The 20,749-nt window shown below is 46.2% G+C and overlaps 1 protein-coding gene across 9 annotated transcripts in view; it reads left to right on the top strand.

The window, feature by feature from the left end:
- The window catches only part of FLNB (filamin B), a 139,279-nt gene that overhangs the window by 89,029 nt on the left and 29,501 nt on the right, over positions 1-20,749 (top strand). For 5 of the 9 annotated variants that reach the window (XM_060402298.1, XM_060402297.1, XM_060402296.1 and 2 more), the window contains exons 20-30: positions 2,660-2,922; positions 4,335-4,932; positions 5,938-6,111; positions 7,225-7,387; positions 8,302-8,462; positions 11,775-11,942; positions 12,944-13,036; positions 13,758-13,881; positions 15,051-15,207; positions 16,283-16,472; positions 18,666-18,913. In XM_060402298.1, the coding sequence (XP_060258281.1) occupies positions 2,660-2,922; positions 4,335-4,932; positions 5,938-6,111; positions 7,225-7,387; positions 8,302-8,462; positions 11,775-11,942; positions 12,944-13,036; positions 13,758-13,881; positions 15,051-15,207; positions 16,283-16,472; positions 18,666-18,913 (2,339 nt within the window). The remainder of the gene's footprint in view (positions 1-2,659; positions 2,923-4,334; positions 4,933-5,937; positions 6,112-7,224; positions 7,388-8,301; positions 8,463-11,774; positions 11,943-12,943; positions 13,037-13,757; positions 13,882-15,050; positions 15,208-16,282; positions 16,473-18,665; positions 18,914-20,749) is intronic. The other 4 variants (XM_027958251.3, XM_042236024.2, XM_004018362.6 and 1 more) reach the window with 1 other exon arrangement.

The raw sequence follows: 20,749 nt of genomic DNA, 5'->3' as shown, positions 1-20,749 counted from the left end.
GGAGCAAATTCTGCCATATGAGACTGCAGTCAAGCAAACTCACGATTGAATTAGGGCCGTGCTGTGGAGTAGCTCTGTGACCCTGGCTGTCCCTTCACCTCACTAAGCCTCCCTTTTCTCCTTTGTTCTGTGGAGGTGGGTGAAGAAGACTCACAGGCCTATTGTGAGAATTAAATGAGCCAGTAATTCAGGAGCTGACTCAGAGGCCACCCTCAGTAACTGCTGGCCTCACAGGGAAGGTTTTCATGACAAGGAGAATTGGAGGCATGCCGCTTTCCGGTAAATGTCTATTGTACCAACTGTTCTTGACCACTGAATCCACCTTAGGGTCAACAGTTGAGCATAAAAACCAATTCCCAGGCACTCAGAAACCACAACTCTGATGGATCTCCCTATTCCCATCCAGATGTTCCTTTAGTTTGTTAGGGATCTTATTAGTACAAGCTCATTTCACTCAATGAAACTCCATGAATCAATGATAAAGTAAAGAGAATACCATAATAGAGGCACTGATATGCTGCTCGCTCAGCTTCTGAAGTTTAACACATGATCACAGAGAACATCATGAGAAATGCTGGGCTGGAGGAAGCACACGCTGGAATCAAGATTGCCAGGAGAAATATCAATAACCTCAGATATGCAGATGACACCACCCTTAGGCAGAAAGTGAAGAAGAACTAAAGAGCCTCTTGGTGAAAGTGAAAGAGGAGAGTGAAAAAGTTGGCTTAAAGCTCAACATTCAGAAAACTAAGATCATGGCATCCGGTCCCATCACTTCCTGGGAAATAGATGGGGAAACAGTGGCTGACTTTATTTTTCTGGGCTCCAAAATCACTGCAGATGGTGATTGCAGCCATGAAATTAAAAGACACTTACTCCTTGGAAGGCAAGTTATGACCAACTTAGACAGCATATTAAAAAGCTGAGACATTACTTTGTCCACAAAGGTCCTTCTAGTCAAGGCAATGGTTTTTCCAGTGGTCGTGTATGGATATGAGTGTTGGACTATAAAGAAAGCTGAGTGCTGAAGAATTGATGCTTTTGAACTGTGGTGTTGGAGAAGACTCTTGAGAGTCCCTTGGACAGCAAGCAGATCCAACCAGTCCATCCTAAAGGAGATCAGTCCTGGGTGTTCATTGGAAGGACTGATGTTGAAGCTGAAGCTCCAATACTTTGGCCACCTGATGCATCTGTACTTAACTGCCAACAGAAAGTGTTTAGCAACATTTACTTAGCACTAAAGTTGCCCTGAGACGTCTGCATGTCTTCAGCTTCCCTTTTTGCATCAGCGTATCTTGAAGAGCTTTCATTCCTCGATCCTTCTGTCGGTGTGGCCACAGCCTGGCTGCCTTTCAGTGGCATGTGTTTTCCTAGTTTCAGGGTCACGTGGGGCTCCGTATACACCCATAGGACAGCATTCTTGTGCTTATGAGGGTTTCTCCAGGTTTTGGGAGAATGCTTGGAGAGCACCTTCAGGGTACTGTGACCCAAATGTACAAATTGTGAGTGAGGCCAGCTCCCAGATCCAGGGGCTCTGAAGTAAGAGCTTTGTCCCGTGGAGAAGGAAATGACAACCCACTCCAGTATTCTTGCCTGGAGAATCCCATGGACGGAGGAGCCTGGTGGGCTACAGTCTACAAGGTCGCAAAGAGTCGGACACGACTGAGCGACTTCACTTTGTCCCTGGGGAGCAGCCACTGTCTAATCCTTCACGTGTCCCCTTGGTACTCCTTTCTCCAAGACACTGAGGATTTTGACTCAGACTAGGATGAGAACGAAGCCAATTAGAAAGAGTCTTTGGGATGTGGCTCTCTGAGGCCTCTTTGTTTCTGGCTTGATACCATTCATCTTGGCATGCCCTGTGTTGCCCCAGTCAGGACTTCCCTGGGTTGTGCTAGGGGCCCTGGGCGCCCAGTGCTTTTGTTTTGATTCAAAGTCCCTTCCTTGTTATTGTCAAATGGAACACATGGGTGTTTTGTGGCCCTGCTTTGCAAATACTTTTCAAGTATCAGCACAGTACAGAGAGTCACTTCTCAGGACTTGCTTCAGTGCCTCTGCGTTGGCCAGCTCTGTGACTTCTGCCTTCTTTGGCTGTAGAATGGAATTTGCTGCCAAGAACCAGTAAATAAAACATTGGCTTCTGAGAGTGTTTTGATGCAAACTTAATAATGAAAGTAGGCAGAGAAGCGGCAACAGAATCAGGTTATAACTGACTGCAGACCCTGGGGCCAAGTCAATTTAGATCAGTGTCCCTGCTTTGTGGGCTATGAGATAGGTACCCCAGACAACTCACTTCACATCCCCTGCCCCCCAGGTCTCAGTTTCCCTATCTGTTAAGTTCTTTGGTTACTAATACATACACTGCAGGGTTGTGATGAAAATTAGAAGAGATGATATGCTGTCCTCATGCCTGGTATATTAAATGCATTCAGTGAATGATGACTGTCATTACCATCAGTGGTTACCTCATCTTCTTGTACTGGTTATTATTGAGGCTAGAATGCTGATTATTCATATTCAGTCTTGCCTTTCATCCTGAGTCAACCAACGTTTGTTGCCGAAGCTGAGAAAACATTCTGTGTCCAAGGAACCATCTCTGCTCTCAGCAGTGGTTTTCCTGCGGGGTCAGCTCATCCCTCTGGCTTGTTTCTCTTTGCAGGAGTCGAAGTTGGGAAGGACCAGGAGTTCGCCGTGGACACCAGGGGAGCAGGAGGCCAGGGGAAGCTGGACGTGACGATCCTAAGCCCCTCAAGGAAGGTTGTGCCGTGTCTGGTGGCACCCGTGGCAGGCCGGGAGAGCAGCACAGCCAAGTTCATCCCACGGGAGGAAGGGCTGTACGCCATCGACTTGACCTATGACGGACATCCTGTGCCCGGAAGCCCTTACATGGTGGAGGCCTCGCTGCCACCTGATCCCACCAAGGTCAGTTTTTCATTTCTGTTCCAGAACGTGTCATCTCTCGGCAGATGTAACAGTCCTCCTTCAGTTCCGCTTGGTGAAAGCCCTTAGAAAATTGTTTTGTAGTCAAAAGCAGTTCTAGTTTTTTCCTGGTGGCCCAGGGGTTAAGACTTTTTGCCCTCAGTGTAGTGGGTGCAGGTTCAATCCATGGTCAGGGAACTAAGATGCTGCATGGCCCCGTCCCCGCCCCCCCCAAAAAAAGAGACAATGCCCATTAAATTAAACTGCACTAAAACGATTAACAAAAAAGAAAACAAGCCCATAAGTCAGTTCTCAGTGACTGATAGAAGCTCTGTCTCCTGTAATCCAGCGTGAAGGGTCCTGTGCGAAGGTGGGTCCTAGTGCTGCTCATGCTCTTGCTCTGGCTGTGAACCTTTGGTGAGGGACTCCTGTCCTTCATTTATCAGCATTATAACGGTACTCCCTGCAAAGTGGGCCTTCAGTGTGAGGTCAGATGGTGGGTGTGGAGGCCTCAGTCTGGCATCTGGCACATGCAGTGAGCTCATCCTACACAAGCTATTATAATGAAACTTGGCTAATACAAAGAAAAGTAGATTCTTCTCATTATCATTTCTTCCTTGTGGCCCTGAGTCAAAGGTTCCAAAGTATTTCCAGTGTTCTGCATGGCATGAAGCCTATAAAAGTGTCTCATTTGTTGAATCTCACGTGAAAGCCCTATTCGCTCCCTCTTTTAAAAGCATTTTTTTTTAATGTTCTTCTTTTCTTTTTTAAATCTGACTTTATTCTTTAGAGCAATTTTAGGTTCATGGTAATACTGAGAGGGCGGCACAGAGATTCCCCTTGCCCGGCTGCTACAACTGTTAGAGTGGACGAATCCATGCCAACATCGTAGTCACCCAAAGTCTGTAGTTTATGTTAGGGTTCACTCTTGGTGTTATATAGTCTATGGGTTTGGACAAGCATATAATGACATGTATTCACCATTACAGTTCAGTTTTTTATTATGTTGAATTTGTTGAGGAAGGTGTAGCAGTGAAATCCATGAAAGCCATTCAGCGAGTGCTCAGCCCAGGAAACTGGAGTGCGTTTGTTGGGCTGGATGCTAGGTGTCCGGCTTTGGCACTGGAGGCGAGGCTGGCAGGACAGAGGGGACCACGCCTTTGCCGGGCCCATCTGTGCTGAGTGGGTTCAGGCAGGTCTCCCTTTGTCAGCCGTTTCAGCATCCACTGAATGAGCGTGGCTGTGACTTGGCGCTGTGGGTGAGCGAGTGTGACACATTAGTCCCCAGGGAGAAGGACGACTTCATCCAAGGGCAGTTGAGTGCTGAGTGCAGGCTTGGCTGTTGAAAGCCGGGCTTGCTGAGTGGCCGACACCAGCATAAAGCCAAGTCTGACTTTTATTCTGTGTTCAAACAGGTGAAGGCCCATGGTCCTGGCCTCAAAGGTGGTCTTGTGGGCAAGCCTGCCGAATTCACCATCGACACCAAAGGAGCTGGAACTGGAGGTCTTGGCCTAACCGTGGAAGGCCCGTGCGAGGCCAAAATTGAATGCTCTGACAACGGCGATGGGACCTGCTCCGTCTCCTACCTCCCGACAAAGCCCGGGGAGTACTTCGTCAACATTCTCTTCGAAGAAGTCCACATACCTGGCTCTCCCTTCAAAGCTGACATTGAAATGCCCTTTGACCCCTCCAAAGTCGTGGCGTCTGGCCCGGGCCTTGAGCACGGGAAGGTGGGCGAGGCCGGGCTGCTCAGCGTGGACTGTTCGGAAGCCGGGCCAGGGACCCTGGGCCTGGAAGCTGTCTCGGACTCAGGGGCAAAAGCCGAAGTCTGTATCGAGAACAACAAAGATGGTACCTACGCGGTGACCTATGTGCCCCTGACGGCCGGCATGTACACGCTGACCATGAAGTACGGCGGGGAGCTCGTGCCGCACTTCCCCACCAGGGTCAAGGTGGAGCCCGCCGTGGACACCAGCAGGGTCAAAGTCTTTGGGCCAGGAATAGAAGGAAAAGGTAGGTTTCATGATAAAAGGAGGCCACCAAAGTCAGGGCTGCAAACTCAAATGTCTGCAGAGATCAGGCCAGGTAGCAGAAAACTCAGCCGTGGTCTCTGCATCAGCAAGTGGCAAAGGAGACCAGAGTGGAGGGGTGAGCGCATGGTGTTTCTGCTGCCCGGCCCCTCTTTCTTCACAATCCCGGCGCTGTCAGCAGATTTCCCCCGCCTTTTTTCTTTCTGGCAAAGCTAGAGATCATGATTTTTTTTTCTTTCAAATGTGGATACAGAACATATTGCATTTTTGGCACTTACCTGAAAAAGGTTTAAATGTGCTGCTGGCTGATAACACCCTTGCTGTCTCCACCCTTTGAGCTGTCCTGAATCTCACGTTTCTCTCAAGAAGTGGGCAGGTGGTTATGTTGTTACTTGGGGAGCCTACCCTGGAAGAATCATCTTTTGCCAGGGAGATTGAAAGTTGGGGGCCGGGCATTAATATTCCTGATTCTGAGACAAAGAAACTGGTTGTCTTGGCACTCATTGAAACTAGAATAAAGTGCTGAGAACCATGCCTCCAGGGTTTGCTGCCGAATATGAGGTGTTAGTTACGTTCTTTTTGTCTTTTTCCTTTTTGGCCACACCACACATGTGGGATCTTAGTTCCCTGACCAAGGGTCCAGCCCGAGCCTCCTACCATGGGAACTCGAAATCTTTTTTTTTTTTAATTGGAGGATAATTGCTTTACAATAAGAAGCTCAGACTCTTAATCACTGGACTGCTGAGACAGCCTCTGTCCAAGATATTCATTCTTTTTTAAAAATATATTTTTTAATTTATTTGTATGGCTGTGCTGGGTCTCCGTGGCAGCATGCAGAATGTGAGATCTTTAGTTGTGCCGCAGAGGATCCTGTTCCCTGACAAGGGTTGGAACCCGGGCCCCTGGATTGGGAGCTTGGAGTCTTAGCCACTGGAGCACCAGGGAAGTCCCAGCTGGTGACATTCTTACCTGTGTGATTGTTCTACAGATGTGTTTCGTGAAGCCACCACCGATTTCACGGTGGACTCGCGGCCCCTGACACAGGTCGGAGGCGACCACATCAAGGCCCACATTGCCAACCCCTCTGGAGCCTCCACGGAGTGTTTCGTCACAGACAATGCTGATGGGACCTACCAGGTGGAATACACGCCCTTCGAGAAAGGTGAGTTGTCTTCTTGGAACAGGACTCTTGCTTAGAGCTGTGCTAGACTGCCTCTCCCGGTGACTGGTGCTAAGTCCTGCCCCCTGTGCTTTGCCTGCCTCAGCAGAAGTATGGGCACAGTGACTGGGGAACGTGGAAACCTGCCTCCCCAACAGAGCCCTCTGCCTGCTTGGGGCCTGGTGTTTTGGCTCTGTTGTGTAACAACAGTTGGGCTGACTTTAGCCTCAGACTCATCTGAGCAGGTTATGGGGTGATGTCGTGGCATGTTGCTCATTTGTGCAATTCCTTAACATGATTCTTTCTTTTTAAAATTTATTTATTGTTTCGCTGCGCTGGGTCTTTGTTGCTTTCTTTGCATGGGCTTTCTCTAATTGTGGCGAGCAAGGGTTACTCTTCTCATTGCAGTGGCTTCATTGTTGAGCATGGGCTAGAGGCATGTGGGCTTCAGTAGTTGGAGCAGATGGGCTCAGTAGTTGCGGCCTGCGGACTCTCAACTGTGGGCTCAGTAGTGGCATATGGGCTTAATTGCTTCTTGTCATGTGGAATCTTCCCAGACCAGAGATCAAACCCTAGCCCCCTGCATCAGCAGGCAGATTCATATCCACTGCACCTCTAGGGAAGTCCAGCTTCTTTCTTAATATTAGGAATTATTAAAATTTTTGATAAATCATAAAATCATAAAAAATATAAGCAGCATATGTCCTCATTCCCTGTGTATGTAATCCCTGGACATTATGGAGTAGATATTTTCGGTCTCTTTTCGTGAATGCTTTTCTATTTGATGGCTTTCCTTTGTCTTTTGATTAGTGACTGGGTATTTTGCCATATGAAGATGGTGTGTTTAAGATGACTGTCTTGAAAATAAACTTAGGGATATTTGCTTGGACAGGCCTTGTGTGTGTGTTAGGAAATGGGGTTGGCACGTGATTGCCAAGTGAACAAAAGCATAAACAGTTTGTATTTTTTAAACTCAAATCATACTAGCATTGCTCTTTGTTTAACCTGTCCTTTCTGAACAGCTTGAGGTAGCACATAGACTTGAATGCTAGAGTGCTGTCTTCTGCAAACAAGTGGCTCTTGTGCAAGTAAATTTTTCTGTGTTGTATTGAACAGGCCTCCATGTAGTGGAGGTAACCTACGATGACGTGCCTGTCCCAAATAGTCCCTTTAAAGTGGCTGTGACCGAAGGCTGCCAGCCTTCTCGGGTTCAAGCTCAAGGACCTGGATTGAAGGAGGCTTTCACCAACAAGCCCAACGTCTTCACGGTGGTTACCAGGTAAGCAAAGGCCTGGATTCGTGTGTTGACTCTGTAAAAGGAGAGTAGCCCTAGGTATTTTAAGTGCTCTCAAAACGTTTTATAGGTGTATCATGGTTTCCCAACTCTTTTTTTCTTTTGAACTTTTTTTGTGTTGGGGTATAGCTGATTAACAATGTTGTGTTAGTTTTAGGTGAACAGCAAAGGGACTCAGCCATATGTATATATGAACCTATTCTCTCCCAAACCTCCTTCTATCCAGGCTTCCATATTACACTGAACAGAGTTCCGTGTGCTACACAATAGGTCCTTGTTGGTTTTCTATTTTAAATATAGCAGTGTGTACGTGATCTTCCCAAACTACCCATTCCCCCAAGCAACCATAAGTTTGTTTTATAAGTCTGTGGGTCTCTTTCTGTTTTGTAAGTAAGTTCTTACTTATGATTTCCCAACTTCTGAGAGGCTTTTTATTTCATGATTTGTGAGGCATTTTCCTCTGTAGAGACTTCTATTACAGAGGAAGACCAGGTATGCTTTTAAAAGCACCAAAAAGCTGTTGATAATAGTCATAAAACTGCTGAACAAAGCAGGCCTAGATAGAAGCTCATTAACTTGATAATTCAGAAATGTAGAGCTGATATCATATAAGTGAAATATTAGAAGTATTCCTATTAAAACTGGTCACAAGTCACATACCAGAATTGTCCTTTCATTCCCAGCCAATACAATTAGATAAGATAAAAAAATGAAGGGTAAGTGTTGGAAAGGAGGGGTGAAAGCTGTTTTTATTTATATTACACTGTGAGAGGTATCACAGTAGTTGAGTCCAGTTGGCTAGGTTGGATAGCTTCTAGAGGGATTTGCATGAATTTTGGCAGTAAGCAGACTGGCGTGAACTTCTAGTACAACTTGGCCTTATTTCTCACACTTCGCAGAGGGGCAGGAATTGGGGGTCTCGGCATAACTGTGGAGGGACCGTCCGAGTCAAAGATAAACTGCCGAGACAACAAAGATGGCAGCTGCAGTGCAGAGTACGTTCCCTTTGCTCCGGGAGATTACGACGTGAATATCACATATGGAGGTGCCCACATTCCTGGTAAGCTGTCCTTCTGAGGGGAGCCCAAAGGAGAACTGATTTTTGCACGAAAGCAGGTTTGATTTAGCTTATCTCTCTGAATAGGAAAAAATGTCTGATATGTAAAGGCGCTGCAAAGGAAGAATTTTCCTTCAAGCGGCATTTCCAAGAATATTTCAATTCCCAAGAGGACCAGTAATAGGGCAAAAAACATTGGCTTAGAGTTTTGACTGAAAATTTAGTTTTGGCTGAACAACATGGGTGTTCACATGTTGAAGGACCTAGATCTTAAAGAAAAGCTGATTCTTCACAAAGTTGAGAATTTCCAGTTTATTTTGTGGTTAGTTCTTACTCATCTTATACACATCTTGTTTTCTTTCTTCCGTTGACAGTCCTGGTAGCTGATAAGACACACAAACTCAAATTTTTATATATAAATTTCTATTTAATGATGAAAGTGGACACTTACTGTGAAAAATAGGAATAATTTAATAATAATTTCCTGTTCATTACATGGTATTTCTGTATTTCATATTGTGACCACCAAAAATGTCTCCAGATGTCATAAACATGCGAGGGGACAGCATCACCTGTAGCTGAGAAACACTGCTATAAATGATTGAGACATTTTAAAAAATGACTTATATAGTGAAGAGCTCTCTAACTTCCATGCTCCCGCCAAAGAATCTTCACAGATTCTAGTTCTGTTTATTCAGTGAAGTGGTTGCCACCCAGCACCCAGCCAGAAGGGTTAGATGAGTGTGTATGGTGTGGATACAAGACATGGACTCCAGGGTTGCTCTTAGTCAGCTTATCTCAGGTGGCTCTAGGGGTAAAGAACCCACCTGTCAATGCAGGAGAAATTAGAGATGCAGGTTCAGTCCCTGGGCCGGGAAGATCCTGTGGAAGAGGGCATGGCAACCCACTCCAGTATTCTTGCCTGGAGAACCCCACAGACAGAGGAACCTGGTGGGCTACCATCCGTAGTGTCTCAAAGAGTTGGACAGTACTGAGCGACCTAGCACACCTTGTCTCAGGTGTGGTCAGAGCAGGAGAAACCTTGGATGAGTCATTTGTTCTGAAGGCCATAAGCCAGGATGAGAGTGCAAGGAAGGGGGCAGGGTGAGGGCTCTCCATTTGGATTTCTGGAAGGGCTTCCAGGAAGGTGGAATGTCCCCAGACTGCTTGCTGGTTATCATATGCAAACATGCACACACACCCATAATCACTCCTCCTTTTGCATACTGATTGGGAAGTATTGACATTCAACTCAAATTCGTTCTACTCAGGTGTTTGTTGAAGCCTTCAATTCAGTGCAGTCGCTCAGCTGTGCCTGACTCTGCAAAACCCTAGGGACTGAAGCATGCCAAGCTTCCCTATCCATCACCAACCCCAGAGCTTGCTCAAACTCATGTCCATCGAGTCGGTGATGCCATCGTTGAAGCCTTAATTCATTTAAAATGACGTTTCTCCTCAAACTTGTCCTTACAGCTCTTTCAATATAGAGTTTTTAATTTCTATAATCACTTGCCAAGGGGAATTCAGCCATGGACAAGACAAAGCTCCTGCCGTTTGTGAGCTTCTTGTCTAGTGTTTACAAAGAGAGCCGGGCTCGAGACAATACAGAGCCAAGGGGACCTTTTGGAGCTTTGCAAGTGTGCAGTTCTTGGGATGGGAGAGTAGAGCTTTGAGAATGGGTGGATGGCTGTCACCAGAGGTATGACCTGGTGACTCCAACCAGGAGACAGCAGTTGGGATGAGCATCTCCTGGTTTTGATAGCAACAAAACTATTTTGACTTTACTGAGAAGGTCTTCTGGGTGCCTTCAGCTTTGGAATTCCCCTTGCAGAATCAGATCAGAGGTTGGGCCCCTGTGGCTGACTCACGAGCTAGATTTAAATGACCGAGTTGAAGCATAATGACAGCAAGAGTCCCGATCGGAATTTTCTCATTGGATGTAGATGGTGCCTCTTTTTTTTTTAAATTTACATTTTCCAGGCTCTATTGCCTCCCAGAACCAAATGTCAGCTTCTAGACCCCAGATTTTTCCCAGACAGAATCATTCAATAAGGCATTGGTTGGTTGTCTTGTGTCAGGCTTCAGAGTGAAGAGAATGCAGAGTTTCTGCCATGAAACATTCAACACCCTGGTTCTAATTTATTTTCATAGGAATTCTGGTTGGTTAAGTATTAGCATGGTTTTTCCTGATGTGACACAAACAAGGTATCTGTCTTACCCAGAGTGGCATATTGGTTTCCTCTGATGGGCCAGCTGTGGTCTGTTGGTGGTGACTGTTTCAACCACCAGATTGACTAGAAAGAGTGCATCAGGAAGAAAGGCTGTTGTGATTGATTGGTCATGTCTGCCTGGATCACAGAGCAGGAGAGTGGCATAGATTGCTTGGTATCTACCACTCTAGATCTTAAGTTACCTTGTTGGATCTTGGCTACTCTCCTGCTAAGTTCAGACCACGTCCATGGGAGGCTTAACTGGGTGATTGGCTTTAAAGTTTGTTCATTGCCATTGCATTGAATTCCTCAGCTGTATTTAAAATAAAACTCCTTTTTGTTTCCAGCATGGAGCATGGTGCTTGTCTTTGCCAGGGTCAGCTGTTTTACTTCATTTAGCCAAAAAACCAGATGCCATTGAAGCCTGGCTATTATTGAACAACAACAACAAAAAAGCCAGAGCCTTGGTTCTTGGTTCTTTGTATGGTGTTTGTTATTTACCACCCTTGATTCCATAAAGTACAAATGTTGTGTGGTGCAAAGCAGAGAAACCTCAACTTAAATGGCAGTTAACATCATTAACTTTGCCAGGCGTCTCGGGGAGCCTGAGGTCTCCTGTAAGAGGTGAATGTTGCTCCTTGGTGATGGACTTGACAGCGTGAGGTGTGGTCCTGGGGACATTGCGGTTCCTGTCTCTGGCTGACCTCTTGGGAGGTCTTCCTTGGTCTTCCTTGATAGAGGAATCCCTAAAGGGTTCTGGCCCAGCTCTTATTTCTGTATGTAGTGGTTTGTTCAAATCTCAACCTCCCTGCCTTTTGCAAATTTCAATAGTCTTTTTTTTTTTCTTAAATAAAAAAATTATTTTTCTTATTTGGCTGCACCAGAGCAACTGAACTCAGCTGCAAGTCTTAGAGTGCTGTTCAGTACTATGGGCCTAGCACCTGGCACCATGCCTGCACATAGTAGGTGCACATGGATGCACACAGCAAGGCAGAAGGAGCCGATACAGTGAGAGCCTAAGTGGGGAACAGGGCGGTTCTGGGTGCACACAAGCTCTCCAGTCACTAAGGGGGTTGTACTTAGAATCCTGTGACCTCTTTTCTAGGCAGCCCCTTCAGGGTTCCTGTGAAGGATGTTGTGGACCCCAGCAAGGTCAAGATCGTTGGCCCTGGGCTGGGCTCTGGTGTCCGAGCTCGCGTCTTGCAGTCCTTCACGGTGGACAGCAGCAAGGCTGGCCTGGCCCCTCTGGAAGTGAGGGTCATGGGTCCACGAGGTAGGTACACACCCTTCCTTCCTGCCAGTGCTCTCCTGCCCAGGACAGGGGCAGCCTGATCCAGAGCAGGCTGTTCGCTTATGAGTTTCGTCATGAACTTAAATTTCTTAAATTACTCTATTGCTCTGTGTGCTGGCTAAATAGTGGAAGTTCATGCTTAAAAAGTAGGCAGGCCTGTTATTTTTCTAATAGCCTATCTTTCCCCTCATTTAATAATGTAACCCTAAATGTCTTTTTAAAATTTTATGTATATATTTTTTCTGAAGTAGTGATGTGTGAAGCAAGCACTATTTGGGCTCTCCCATATGAAATTATCAGAACTGCGTAAGTAGGATTTGTGGGACTTTCTTCAGGTTGCCTTGGTGTTCATGTAGGATCACACTCCAGATTTCTGGAAAGGACCAATACTTAGCCCACATGGCACACCGCCTTGTCATTGTCCCAGCTCCCAAGAGAGGGGTCTCTTGGGGAATGGGCTTCCTTGGCAGTTTGACCTGTCCTCTTGCAGCCTGGAAAGCAGTTTGGGTTGGGTGTGGCGAGTAGGCCCTTTGGGGACAAATGCGGATGTGTGTTGAAATTTACCTTTTTTGGTAGGTGATCGCACTTCCTCTCCCAGCATATAAAAATATGCTGTTCTCTGCCTCATCTCTTGAGTTATCTGGATTTTCCCTCAATGATGTGTTCTTGGCTTCACAGAAGTGGTGAATAAGGGCTTCCTACTTTGAAGAGGAACTTTCTCCTTAATGGGGTTCAGCATGAAGTTATGCCCTTTGAAGCTCAGTGCAGAAGTGGTTTTGGGGAAATGAAGTCATAGGGCTGGAATTTGATTCCACCGACTTGCTGAGCTTCAAGACCTCTGTACATGCCTGTGTGTGTTGGGGGTGGGGTGTGTGTGTGAGAGAGAGAGAGTGAGGAAGAGGAGGAAAAAAAGAGGGAAAAGCTTTATTTAAACATCTACCTCTATTATAGAGGACACTGAAATAACAGCCTTTTAATTTTAGCTGATCAGAGGATTCCCTGGTCAAGGCGCAGCCCCTTGCAAGCCATTTCAGGGTTCTTTAAACGTGACCGGAAGGGTGACTTTATGGAGACAGGTTTGCATTTTCCCACTGGCTGCTGCTCTGATGTATGGAACCTGAATGCCTCTTGCTGACCTTGCCTCTGAAACTGCCTTGGGCCTGCCTCATCTGCTTCATGAGTATGGCATGCTTTGATTAGGCTCCCCTTCAGTTGACCATTTCTTGAGACTCTTGATTAGAACTGGGATCTAGAATCTATCAACCTAATGCATGCCTTGACTATGATTTAATGAACTCTCATTTGCCCTGCATGCTACACCCAACATGCTGGCGCCATAGTGGTTTTTGCTCAAAGGTGGATACAAGTCTTGACTGGCCGGCCCATTGGTTACCTTTTGCGGTTTGGAGTTTTGGATTCTTTGGCCTTCTTTCGGCTGTAGACTGAAATTGCCACATCCCAAGCGTGCCTAGCCAGCTTGAAAGGATAGCATGTCTGCAGCATGCACCCCCCAGCAACAAGTGCAGGCAGTCTCCTTAATTATACTCTCGGTCTGACTGAGTGTACTTCAGCCAACAAAAAGCTAAAGGTGTCTCTTAGGTTCATGGTTGCATTTGTGCAACCATGAATTGGCCATCCTGTCTCCTGTGATTTCTTAGACCTCTGATTATGGCCTGCTTGCCTGTGTGTTACTCATCGGTGGAAACCCATAGCTCTCAGGGATGAATGTAATAGTTTCTGAACTCAGCCCAGGGTAGAGTGAAGGGCAGACCAGACAGTCCTCTCGTCTGTTTTTAGGCCTGGTGGAACCAGTGAACGTGGTGGACAATGGTGATGGCACACACACGGTGACCTACACCCCCTCCCAGGAGGGCCCTTACATGGTGTCTGTTAAATACGCGGATGAAGAGATCCCGCGTAGGTAAGCTCCTGACCCTTAGAGAAGGGGTCCAAGTCCATCTCCAAACCTCCTGTCTCATGATTAGCTCTGCTCTGGTGGCCTATCCATGTATTCATCTACCCATGGATCTATCCATCTAGCTATCCTTCTGTCCATTCATCTATCCATGTATCCATCTATCTATCCATCCATCATCCACCCAACCATGTATCCATCTGTGTATCTATCCATGTATCCATCTACCCATCCTTGTATTCATGCATCCATCCATCCATCCATCCATCCATCCATCCATCCATCTATCCAAGTATCCATCCATCAATCCATCCATCAGTCAGCATTGCTAAAAACCTGCATGCCCTACACAGGTGTTAAAATACATTAGCCACGGTGTTTGTGTCTCCTTCTCTCTTGGTGCCCCCTTACATTTGTTCCTTTCAGCCACCTTTAACGTAAAGATGAGCTGAAATTAAGAAGTACATTAGTTCAATGTCTTCTTTCTGTCTTCTGTCTTCTGGTGACTGTGCAACTTGTTTTCTGATCGGGGCAAAGATTTTTTAACTTTTTTACTAATTGGGAATTTGGTTGACAGTAGCATTCTCAAGAGATATTGTTCATATTAATACAAAGAATGTTATATAAGCTCTTCATCTCTCAGAACAGTCTACCAAGAATTTTTTTTAGCATACTTAAAATTTGAAGTTTCATCTATACTCCTAATATGCATATTTTACATAAAGCTCTAGCTCCATGGAAATGTATAAATCATAAGTTACATTTGTAGTATTATTAATACTTGATTAATAGGTTTTGAATAATCTAAAACACACTAAAATATATAATATAAGAGGATGGGATAATAATGAAAGCATCAGTTTTAATATTTTTTCTTTCCATTTTGATGACCATTGTGTTAGGAAAACAAAAGTGGGTTGTGTATTTTTGGGAAAACCCCATGTTTCCTAAACTGTTATGGATGTTAGTTGGTATCGCATGGAATTCAGTAAGGGAAAGCTGATTTGCTATATGATGGTTACATGGTTGTAAATTTCTCTGGATTTAAGGCTCTTGAGTCCTAAATGCTGTAGAAATCCCCCCACTCAATCCCACTCTCTTTGTTTGAGAGAGGTCAGATGCAGCTGGACTGAAGTGTATCCGTACTGACTTGGGATGTGCATATGTCTGTCAAGTCCCTTTAAGGTCAAGGTCCTTCCCACATACGATGCCAGCAAAGTGACTGCCAGCGGCCCTGGCCTCAGTACCTATGGTGTGCCTGCCAGTCTGCCTGTGGAGTTTGCCATCGATGCCAGAGATGCTGGGGAAGGCCTGCTTGCTGTGCAGATAACGGTAATTTTGAGTTATTTTTCTGGAGCCAGACTGCATTAGTAAGATCTCATTTCCCAGTTAGGGATAAGAATCAGATTTTAACAACCAATTCCTGATCTCACGAAAATGTCAGATTTCCCCACTGGAGAGTCAGTAATTGTGCAGGGGAACAAACATGCTCGTCTGAGAAATCTAAGGGTTTAACACCAGGTACCACTTTTTGGTGAATCTCATGTATCTTGCTCCCTATTATAACTGCTCCTACATTTTAAATTTTTGAATGTTTTAAAATTACTCTTTGAAAAATAAAATAAAATAAAATAAAATTACTCTTTGGATTAGTTAGGACTAAGTTTTGCTGTATATCACAGTAAACCCCTAAATAAAAGTGGCTAAACACATTCATAGTTCTCTCTAGTTAGAGGGGTTTGGAGGCCAGGGAAAGTCCCTGGGTGCTGTGTGACTTAGGAAAGAAGTAGGCTCCACCTCTCTGCTCCCTCTGTTCTAGCGTGTGGCTTCTGTCCCTGAGTTCTCATGAACCTTGAGGCTGCTGGTGTGCTGGCCATCCAACCCACTTGGCAAGCAAGAAGGAGGAAGAGAGGCAGAAGGGACCTTCCGACTCAATCAGCTCTCTTAAGCAGCCCAATTAAAAGTCCCTCCTAAGACTTCCACCCTCTTCTTGTGTGCTGGAAGTTTGTCACGAGTCATGGCTGTACCTAGTGGCCAAGGATACTAGGAAGTGGCACCTCATGTTCTGGGAACAGCACACCTAGCTAAGAATTAGAGTCCTGTTAGTAAAGGGAGAAGGGGGCGTGAAGGTGATGGTGTGCATTCAGGAGCCTCTGCCCCCTTGTCTCCCTACATTTCAGTGAATTTGGAGATAGAAACTATTTGTTCCTTTGACAGAAAAGTCACTAAAATTAGCCATGTCCATCACAGTGTTAAAGAGATCTGTGACCCTCTGCTTCCCACCACTGCCAAAATGTATTAAACCAGAAATTCTTTCCCCACATTAATTAATGAGCAAAATGTGTCAAGGTTTTTCTTGAATGGTTAGATGACAACATCCTAAATAGCATTTCTCTGTGATCCACAGGACCAAGAGGGGAAACCCAAAAGAGCCATTGTCCACGATAATAAAGATGGCACGTATGCCGTCACTTACATCCCGGACAAGACTGGACGGTATATGATTGGGGTCACCTATGGCGGGGATGACATCCCATTGTCTCCCTACCGCATCCGGGCCACACAGACGGGTGATGCCAGCAAGTGCCTGGCCACAGGTGAGTACAGCTCAAGGACTTTGACATCATAAAGCCAGCGCATGCCATCTCATCCTTGTGTGATCAGGGCAAGATGCTCAGCGATTCTCAGCCTCAGTCAGACTTAGACGGAAGGCCTTTCTGGAAAACATTGAAGTTCACGAAGTTGTTCCAAGGATCAGAGACTTTCATAGGGCTATTACAGAGAGATCAGGTGAGGTCATACTTGAGAAGTGGTTAGGACAGTGCCTGGCATGTGGGAACTATCATAATTACTTTCGAAGTGGGTGATTTTTGAGATTTCAACTGTCATGGCAGCTCCAATAAAAACATCAAATGTATGCCTTTCATGAGTAGATGGTTTAGTTTTAGGGATTTACTCAAGAGCATTTCAGGCCAGCACTAGAGAAACCCATTAGAGGACCTAGGTTTTTCCTCAATACTCAGGACTTACGTTTGAGTGTCTTGGGAATTTTCTAGGAATATTTGAGTATCATAGTTCCTTCCATTTCTAAGACACAACCATTTGAATATCATGGGCAACTCTGATGCTGCTTCAAGCAGATTTCAAACCATGAATCCTTTCTCTGAAAAGAAACAGATTTGCTTCTCTTTAAATAAAACTTTAACAGAGGTCCACCCTGGATGTTTCCTGTTTCTCTCATCTTATTCTGAATGGAGAAATGCTTTTGGCTTTTAGGTTGTAAAAGCCAAGCCTTTGGCAAGGTTATAAATTGTTCATATTGGCTCAGCACCCACCACAAAATTGAGAAATTCTCTAACACTGGCCAGTATGCCCCCTGTTAGGTCAATGCTGTTCCAGGGACAGCTGGATTGCGTCTTGGTAACCTGTTGTTGTTCCGTCGCTAAGTTGTGTCCGACTCTTTGCGACCCCATGGACTGCAGACGCCAGGCTTCTCTGTCCTTCACTATCTCATGGAGTTTGCCCAGATTCATGTCCATTGAGTCGGTGATGCCATCCAACCGTCTCATCCTCTGTCACCCCGTTCTCTTTCCCTCAGTCTTTCCCAGCATCAGGGTCTTTTCCATTGAGTTGGCCCTTCGAATCAGGTGACCAAAGTATTAGAGCTTCAACTTTAGCATCAGTCCTTCCAATGAATATTCAGGATTGATTTCCCTTAGGATTGCCTTGTTTGATCTTCCCAAGAACCAGGAGGGACTTCCTCCTGGCTTTCCAGGCTCTTCTGCCTCCCCCAGCTGAGGCAGGAGACTGCCCAGCCTGGGGTCTCATTTGGCCCCTCCTCTTAGTCTGTCATTCAGGGCCAGACTGTCATCTTCCCTCTACTGCTCACTGCCCCAGCATGTTCTTATCACTCCCTGTTGCTGCCACACTTTGGTTTCTTTTTCCAGCATGCTTCTTGCACTCCCTAATCTGTTGGTCATCAGTAAAGGGGTGCCATAGATGAGGGGAGGCAGACACTGGTCATCATTTGGAGGCGAAGGTAGTGAGTCTTCCTTAGCCTAGAGTGCCCATCCTTCACTGCCCATCCTTCAGAATTCTCCTTTCTCAGGAATGCCTCTGTCAATGGGGCAACCCTGGGATATATCTTTAAACTTTCACCTAGGAGGCTTCTCTGCAGAACAACCATTGACTGCTTTTTGTTGCACCACGCCGCTCTTGGGGTCTTAGTTCCCCAACCAGGGGTGGAACCCACGTCCCGGGCAGTGAACGTGAGGAACCCTAACCACTGGACTGCTAGGGAATTCCTGGTTATTATCATTATTATTTTTTGTGTGACTTAGTCCTCCCTCGGTGTTTCCACTGCAGACTGAACTGTCATTCTTGGTGTCCAGCCTGCCTCCATCTGCCCAGTTAGATTTTGAGCATCTTGAGAGCTGAGACTGTGGTGTGCTCCCCCTTGTATGTATCTGGCACTTAAATGCCCAGTGTGTGTTTGCAAATGAAAGTCAACCTTCATCCCCATACCCTGGGATGCCAGCAAAGCAGGTTTAACATATGGCTGTCACTCAGAACTCACAGATGCTCCTTGTTTAGTTAATAAGTGATGGATAGAATGCTCCCTGGAGAAGCACGTTCCCTGGGGCACTTCTGGGCCATCCCTCTGCACAGCAGCAGCTGAGGGTCTGACATTCCTTCACAGATAGAACAAAGGTGTGCAGTTTGTTCTCGGGCCTCTAGGGCAGATGTCTGTGGTTTAAGCTCCCATACTTTCCTCTTAAACTTTTCTCCAGGGCCTGGAATCGCCTCTACTGTGAAAACCGGCGAGGAAGTGGGCTTTGTGGTTGATGCCAAGACCGCCGGGAAGGGCAAAGTGACCTGCACAGTTTTGACCCCAGATGGCACTGAGGCTGAGGCTGATGTCATTGAGAATGAGGATGGCACCTATGACATCTTCTACACAGCTGCCAAGCCGGGCACCTATGTCATCTACGTGCGCTTTGGTGGCGTCGATATTCCCAACAGTCCCTTCACTGTCATGGTAAGGAAACTCCCTTCTCTAGAGCGTGTGGTTGTTAGCACAGACGGGAACAGCTGCTGATTGTTAAACCCCGACTGAGGCTTCCTGGGCCAGTTTTGTTTTGTGTTGTTTTTTTCTTTTTCTTTTTTTTTTAAATCTCCTTAAGCCATCAGGACCTTGCAATAATCTCTAGAGACCCAGGGACACTTTGTCTCTAAGTGGTTTTAAGGAATCATATTGGCAATCAAAGTATCCATCATGCTACTGGGTCTTAGGCCATGTCATGGCCTAAGCCCAGTTCAGAAGAATTACATTTTGACCCAAAAAATGTCCATAAGTAAAACATTACAGTTTTTCCTTCTGCTGGTCCTTCCTCCTCCCTTCTCCCCTGGAGGAGAGAGGCTCCCATGCTCTTGATGTTAGAGACTTGTCTCTCATGTCCGAGGACTCAAAGTACCTCCAGTTGTGTTTTGGAAAGATTCAGAACTTTGATGATGAGAGGGAAATAGCTTGTCTTTTGAAGCTAGGAGCATCTGCAATAAAAAGAAGGCATTATGCAAATCCTCTGGGCCAGAGAATGGCTAGACCCTTTAATTTTCAAGTCTGAGTGACATTTAGATCTTCCTTTGATTACTTAGGTTCTTACACCAGGAAAGGGGGTTAGAAACCTTAGGAGCAGTCCTTCATTTCACCCCTAAAACTAAGCATTGTTGGCCCTGTTACAAATGCCACATAGGAGCAGGGATCAGACTGAAGTCTGCTGAGCTCAGACTGCCCACTCGGCACTGTCGCTGCACACTGTCCTCACTGACGTCCTTTGATGTGACGGGAGCAGACCACAAAGTTCACAGACCTCGGTGGCCTGGCCCTATGCATGCATGGCCTGCAAAGCTCCTTCTAATGATCTGACTTTACACAGCAACAGAGAAGGGCGTGAAGACCATTGCAGCAGAAGGTCACGTCTGTCTCCCACTCTATAAACAGCTGTGCCTTTATTCTTTTCCATAGATGTCTGCTTATCTGTAAACATTGTGCCCGAGACCTGGAGCCCTTTTATGTCTCGAGGATGGAGATTCTTGTCAGCCTTTGACACTGTTGACTTGGGAGTGTTTTTCTCCTTCAGGAGAGAAAGAGATGCAGCTAGAGAGTTTATGTCCTAATTTATAGAGAAGTCCCAGTTGTAGCTTTAAGGATCTGTTTTAGCCCACAGGAGTCTTTTCTGGTTGGTTAGATTGGGTAGCGGAGAAGACAATGGCACCCCACTCCAGTACTCTTGCCTGGAAAATCCCATGGACAGAGGAGCCTGGTGGGCTGCAGTCCACGGGGTTGCTACTAGTCGGACACAACTGAGCGACTTCACTTTCACTTTTCACTTTCATGCATTGGAGAAGGAAATGGCAACCCAGTCCAGTGTTCTTGCCTGGAGAATCCCAGGGACGGGGGAGCCTGGTGGGCCGCCGTCTATGGGGTCGCACAGAGTCGGACATGACTGAAGCAACTTAGCAGTAGCAGTAGATTGGGCAGAGGTTGCCATCCTACTGGAGTAATGAGCTGGGGAAAAGAGACCACATTTAGAGGGTGGGAATGAGAAAATCTGGAAGAGAACACCAAGGACCGTTCTAGCAGATGAGTCAGAAACCTGAACTAAGGCCCACCAAACTCTTTAGGAATGAATGTCCCTTCAGCCCTGGGATGCATACAAAGCAAGACTACTTTGTGTAAATGCTCCCCCCTCCCCCAACGACTGCCAAAGGCAGAAGCGGGTGACACTCAGGGCACACGATTTAGGTCTTCATTCTTTGAACTTGCTCCAGCCTTTCCTGGATGGGGTGACTTTTTGTCAATTGACCTCTTGTG

This window comes from Ovis aries, chromosome 19, assembly GCF_016772045.2.
Source record: "Ovis aries strain OAR_USU_Benz2616 breed Rambouillet chromosome 19, ARS-UI_Ramb_v3.0, whole genome shotgun sequence".
Taxonomy (NCBI): Eukaryota; Metazoa; Chordata; class Mammalia; order Artiodactyla; family Bovidae; genus Ovis; species Ovis aries.
Note: the sequence above shows the minus strand (reverse complement) of the source record. Positions and strands in the feature narration are given on the sequence as shown.